Source organism: Bison bison, unplaced genomic scaffold (assembly GCF_000754665.1).
Source record: "Bison bison bison isolate TAMUID 2011002044 unplaced genomic scaffold, Bison_UMD1.0 scf7180017863944, whole genome shotgun sequence".
In the NCBI taxonomy this organism is placed as follows: Eukaryota; Metazoa; Chordata; class Mammalia; order Artiodactyla; family Bovidae; genus Bison; species Bison bison.
Window position 1 is genome coordinate 4,005 of NW_011494516.1, and position 6,758 is coordinate 10,762.

Here is a 6,758-nt window from a genome sequence, read left to right on the forward strand (position 1 = left end):
TTTTTTTTTTTTCATATTAATACAATATTTATTTGTTTTCCTTCTGCCAAACCCTGAGCCCACCACTTTTCCCAGGCTGCCTGAGGAGTTACAGGAAAGGGAACATACAGGGCAGACAAAGGAGAAAGAACTATGGGAGGTGGAAACAGCTCCTTCGTATTGTGAAGAAGATGAGCTAGACCACCATCAGGCAAAAGAGCCCCATGGCCTTTGAGGGCCAAGCCCATGGCGTAGAAGAGCTATTGTTTGAGAGAAGGGTTCCTGGCATAACAGTGATGAAGCTCCCGAACACAGTCCCACTTCCAGGCCTGGAGCCAGCCACCCTTACTGTGGCAGCTCCAGCTCCAGGGAACTTGGCTGCTGTGTCAAAGTCCTTTGAAATGGCACTGGTTTGGAAGCTGAGGCTAGGAATAAGTGAGATGGCTGGGGGGACCTGGGGCTGCCAAGCTGCTGTGGCTCTCATGGGTCAGTGTCTCCAGTCCTTCACCACCACTGTGGACAGTGATCACTCAACAGGGAGGAGCTTCTCCTGATCAGGGAGGGGGTAGAGACTAATTTGGCACAGGTGTCCATTTTCAAGGGATGAAGGCCCAAGGCCCGAGAGCTGCTCCCCTTGCAGAGAAGACAGAGGGGCAGGGAGGAGGCTCACCTTGGACTTCTTTCAAGTTTTCTTTAGAAGCCCTCTGTCAAAGGACTTTTAATGTTCTCTGTATTACTTAACTGTTAGATGCTTAAGCTTCAGTTGCTGAGCCCAAGCTTCTGAGTTCAGGTGCTTCATGTAACATTTCTTAACCTTCTTGATCTGAGTCGAGTTTCTCAGAGTGTCTGTGACACAGGTTTTCTTCTGTAAGGTGGGAACAGATCATTCTTTAATGAGCTATTACATTGATGACAGGTTCTTGCCTGTAAAGTACTTATTTAATGTTTAGAGTAGTATTACAGTAATTTAGAGCAACAGGAAGCCTTCAGACACTTTTGATCCTTGCTGCTGTTATCAACATCATAACTGAAAATTTTGACCTTTCCATTAAAAGTGCTGTGGATTTCGTCATCTCTGAAGACACCACTCATACTGTACCTCATCTAGATAATGAATTGCACTCACTGGGTAGAACATAATATCTGACACTTCTATATAGCCAAAACAGTGTTGAGCTTTATGTTTATATACTTCATGGATTTTGAACAATGATGAAAAATCCATATTAATTGGAGGATCTCATAAGGTCTTAGGGAAAAGCGTAAGAAATTAAAATTAGAGATCCATAATTTCTCCAGATACCCCTGCATGGATCTGTTAGAACACATACTTGAACCAAGTCAATCCTTAGCCCTTACTACCCTTTCTCTTTTGCATGAAAATGAGAACTTTTCATGGCCATTTTGGTGACATGTGGTTTCATTTCAGGAACTGCTGACCTGTGAGGATGTGGCCATCGAATTCACTCAAGAGGAGTGGGAATTCCTGGACCCTGCTCAGAGGGCCTTGTACAGGGAAGTGATGCTGGAGACCTACAGGAACCTGCTATCTGTGGGTGAGGATGACTTCCTTCCCGAGCTGCCCTTGGGTATCTGCATTTTCCCTGCGTGCCCCCTTGGGAGGCCCTGATGTCTTTCATCTGAGAATTCTGGTGACTGGGGTATGACACAGCTTCACAAGGTTAAACTGACCCTCTTCAGATGCTGTGTCTGTTTCATGTCATATCTGAGGTTGTCCCAGAGCTTAATTATGTACAAAGCTCACTGGCAAATGTTAAAAAAATATCCAAAACCCGATTTCCTATTTTCTACCTTTTGACTTTTGGCTCAGTCAAAAAATCCACAGCACTTTAGATCTCTTTCTTCTGATAACGCTAAATACCTATTTGTTTGTTTTTGCTTGCTTGTTTACTTTTTTTTGGCTGCACCATTCTGCATGTAGAATCTCAGTTCCCTGCTGCTGCTAAGTGGTTTCAGTCGTGTCCGACTCTGTGCGACCCCATAGACAGCAGCCCATCAGGCTCTGCCATCCCTGGGATTCTCCAGGCAAGAACACTGGAGTGGGTTGCCATTTCCTTCTCCATTATGTGAAAGTGAAAAGTGAAAGTGAAGTGGCTCAGTTGCATCCGACTGGTAGCAACCCCATGGACTGAAGCCTACCAGGCTCCTCCACCTATGGGATTTTCTAGGCAAGAGTACTGGAGTGGCTTGCCATTGCCTTCTCCATTAGTTCCCTGACTAAGGATCAAACCTGCACCCCCTGCATTGGAAATGCAGAGTCTAAACCACTGGATCACCAGGGGAGTCCCAGAATTTCTGTTTCTGATCTAAATAGTATCTCCACATTGGAGCATGAGAAAAAGCTCTGGACAGTGGGGAGTGATGTAAAAATAGCCAAAAATACAATGTATAAAGAAAAACGAGTATCTCAAAAGGGCTGTTTGTTTCTGTTTAGGAGTGGGACAAGTTGGTGGATTGGATCCTCTGTGGTTGTTACTTAGGAAAATGTAAGGAGAGTTTTGATCCTAGATCCTACAAGGGGAGCATATGTGAATCTCGCAGGCTCTTAGCTGGCCATCTGTAGGTCGAGCGCATGGTCCCATCTGAAGATGCTGTGATGTCTGACCTTCATGTTGTATTAATTTTACTCTTGTGCTGCCCTACCCAGTCTGGGAATGTCAACTGTTCCTGATGTTACATTCTCCTTATTTTGTATCCTTTTACCTCTTAAATTTCTTTGAAATATATTCCTGAGGGTCTGAAATTTTATCTGGTTTCCTTGCTGTGATAATCCACCTATGTTTAATTGGCAGCCTCTGGTGAGTCTCTGTGGAGTGGATTTACTAGGTAACAGAAAACTGTGATGGAGACACTATTCCTAATGTTATTTTCTTGCTCTGCACAAAGTCACCACTTGAAGCTATCCAGTAGAGTGGTCAGCATGTTCTAGGATTATGAGAGAGAAAGTATCACGAGAGCCCGATACATCTTTCCAGGTTATTTTCTGGCTTTGGAGACTCTGTCAAGGGCACCGTGACAGTGTTGTTCATGTGTAACAAGGACCATATATTTTAGCCTCTGTCAATGCTATGGGAATTTATCCCAGGACAACTTTGTCCAAGTTCGCATTCTCATATCTATGAGGCTATTGGCTGCACTGTTGTTCTGTGCATTGTAGGCATTTTTTATTTTATCCTTGAGTTCAAATTTCTGTGTTACTCTTAGTGTTTCTGTTTTGTATTTGCAATGCGTTGGATGGTTGATTGGGGAATAGTCCCTATGGTGGAACTGGTGATTGGTCCCTCTTAAAATTCTTTATATATTCTTTGTACTCATTTACTATCAGATGTATGACTTCCACATATTTTCTCTTTTACTGTTGATTGTCTTTTCAAACTCACTGCACTTTAATGCACAGTAGTTTATAATTTTGATGTAGTTCAATTTTGATATCTGGTTTTATTTTGTGGCCTGTGCTTTTGGTGTTATATCTGGTAAATCATTTGTGGGTCCAATTTCCAGAAACATTTCCTGCACGTTTACTTCTAGTTTTATACATTTGGGACTTAGGTTTAGGTCTTTGAACCATTTTGAGTTCATTTTTGTCTATAGTGTAAGATAATGTTCCAAGTAAATTCTTTTGCTGGTGGATATTCAGTTTTGTCAATATGTCTTGTTTCATAGACTGCTCCCCCCATTTAGTAGTTTTTACACCCTTATGAAACATCTTTTGAACATCTCCGCAAGAGATGTTTTTGTTTTTGTTTTTACCATTCTTTTTAGGTATGCTGCTGCTGCTAAGTCACATCAGTCGTGTGTGACTCTGTGCGACCGCACAGAGGGCAGCCCACCAGGCTCCTCTGTCCCTGGGATTCTCCAGGCAAAAACACTGGCATGGGTTTCCATTTCCTTCTCCAATGCATGCATGCATGCCAAGTCGCTTCAGCTGTATCCAACTCTGTGAGACCCCATATACAGCAGCCCACCAGGCTCCTCTGTCCCTGGGATTCTCCAGGCAAGAATACTGGAGTGGGCTGCCATTTCCTTCTCCACTTTTTAGGTATAGTTAATTTACAATGTTGTGTTTTAGGTATACAGCAGTTTACAAGATACTCAGTATAGTTCCTTGAGCCATTATATCGTATGTTCTTGTTGTGTATCTATTTTGTATATATATTAGTTTGTATATATTTAGACTCCTAATTTATCTCTCCCTTTCCTGCCTCCATCATCATCCTGTACTATCCCCTTTGGTAACCATAACTTTGTTTTTTATGCTGGTGAGTTTATTTTGTGAATAAGTTCATTTGTATCATTTATTTCAGTTCAACATATAATATCCTATGATATTTGTCTTTCTCTGTCTGATTTCACTTAGAATAATCCCTAAGTCTGTCTATATTGCTGCAAAAGGCATTACTTCATTGTGTTTTATGCTGTGGAGGTGGCAACCCACTCCAGTGTTGTTGCCTGGAGAATTTCATGGACAGGGGAGTCTGGCAGGCTGCAGGCCATGGGGTCTTAAAGAGTTGGACACGGCTGAGCTACTTTCACTTTACAATATTCCCTTGTATATATGTACCACATATTCTTTATCCCTTTGTCAGTGAACATTTAGGTTGCTGCCGTGTTTTGCCTGGTATAAATAGTGCTGCTAAAACATTGGGGTGCATGTGTCATTTTGAATTAGTTTTCATCCTTTCTGGATATATGCCCAGGATTGGAATTGCTGGTTCATGTGATAGCTCTATTTTTAGTTCTTTATGGAACCTCCATGCTAGTCTCCAAAGTGGCAGTACCAATTTATGTTCCTTCCAACAGTGTAGGAGGGTTCTGTTTTCTCCACACCCTCTCAAGCATTTATTGTTTGTAGACTTTTTGATGGTGGTCATTCTGACCAGTGTGAGGTGATACATTTTTGTGGTTTTGATTTGCATTTCTCTCATAAGTAGAGATGTCAAACATCTTTTCAGGTGACTGTTGGCCATCTGTTTGTCTCCTTTGGAGAAATATCTGTTTTGATCTTCTGCCCAGTTTTTGATTGGGTTGTTTGTTTGTTTTGATATTAAGCTGTGTGAACTGTTTGTATATTTTGGAAATAAATCCCCTATAGGTATCATCATTTGCATATATAGTCTCCTAATCCAAAAGTTGAATTTTTGTTCTTTTTTTGGTTTCCTTTGCTTTGCAAAAAGGTTTTAAATTTAATTAGGTCTCATTTGTTTGATTTTGCTTTTATTACCATGACTGTAAGAGATAGATCCAAAAAAAATTTGCTGACATTTATATCAGTGTTTTGGATTTGTTTTCCACTATGAATTTTATAGTATCTGGCCTTGCATTTAGATGTTTAACACAGTTTGAGTTTATTTTTGTATGTGGTGTTAGAGAATGTTGTAATTTCATTCTTTTTCATATAACTATCCGTTTATGCCAGCATCACTTATTGAAGAGACTTCTTCATTCTATATTCTTTCCTCCTTTGTTATAGAATAATTGACTATAAATAAATTGGTTTATTTCTGGGTTTTCTATCCTGTTCTGCCGATCTGTGTTTCTGTTTTGTGCCACCATCATACCACTTTCCTAGTGGCTCAGACGGTAAAGCCATCTGTCTACAATGCAGGAGACCCAGGTCCAAGTTCAGTCCCTGGGTCAGGAAGATCTGCTGGAGAAGGAAATGGCAACCAACTTCACTATTCTTACCTGGAGAATCCCATGGACAGAGGAACCTGGTAGGCTACAGTCGATGGGATCACAAAGAGTTGGACATGACTGAGCAACTTCACTTTCACTTTGTTGACTGTCAGTTTGTAGTGTAGTCTGAACTCAGGGAACTTGATTCCTCCAGCTCTGTTCTTTGTCAAGATCATTTTAGATATCAAAGTCTTTTGTATTTTGGTACAAATTAAGTTTTTCTTTGCTTTATGAAATATGTCATTGTTAATTTGATAAGGGTTGCATTGAATATGTCGATTGCCTTGGATAGTATGGTCATTTTGACAGTGTTACTTCTTATGTATATGTTTGTGCCATCTGTTTGTGTCATCTTTGGTATCAGTCATCAGCATCTTATAGTTTTATGAGTACAGTTCTTTTGACTTCTTAGGTAGGTTTATTCCTTAGAATTTTATTCTTTTCTATGAGATCGTGAATGGGATTGTTTCATTAATTTCACTTATTGATATATCATTATTAGTGTATAGAAATGCAGCAGTTTTCTATATATTTTGTATCCAGCAAGTTGACTCTGTTCATTGATGAGGTCTAGTAGTCATCTGGTGGCATCTTCGGGATTTTCTGTCTGTAGCATCATAATGACAGTTTTACTTCTTTTTAATTTTTTTTAACTTGAATTCCTTTTGTTTCTTTTTCCTTTCTGATTGTTGTGGCTAGGACTTCCAAAAATATGTTCAATAGAAGTGGCAATAGTGAACATTCTTGTCTTATTCATGTTGTTAAGGGGAATGCTTTCAGTTTTTCCCTGTCGAGTATGATATTAGCTGTGTGTTGGACATATACAGTCTTAATTATGTTGAGGTAGGGTCCATCTGTGCTGACTTTCTGAAGGGTTTTTATCATAAATGGCACTTGAATTTTGTCAGAACCTTTTCTGCATTTATTGATGATCATATGGTTTGTAGTCTTCAACTGTTAATGTGGTGTATCATAGTGATTAACTTGTGGATATTGAGAAATCTTGCATCCCTGCAATAAATCCCACTTGATCATGGTATGATCCTTTTGTGTCCTTTTATGTATTAGTAACTGTTTGAATC

General features: G+C 40.1%; 1 protein-coding gene across 1 annotated transcript in view; it reads left to right on the top strand.

Annotated features, from left to right (window-relative positions):
- The first annotated feature begins 892 nt into the window (after window positions 1–892).
- LOC104984194 (zinc finger protein 729-like) overlaps window positions 893–6,758 on the top strand; it is a 24,366-nt gene continuing 18,500 nt past the window's right edge. Inside the window, exon 1 of the mRNA XM_010833838.1 lies at window positions 893–1,535. Coding sequence (XP_010832140.1) covers window positions 1,502–1,535 — 34 coding nt within the window. The 5' untranslated portion in view covers window positions 893–1,501. The remainder of the gene's footprint in view (window positions 1,536–6,758) is intronic.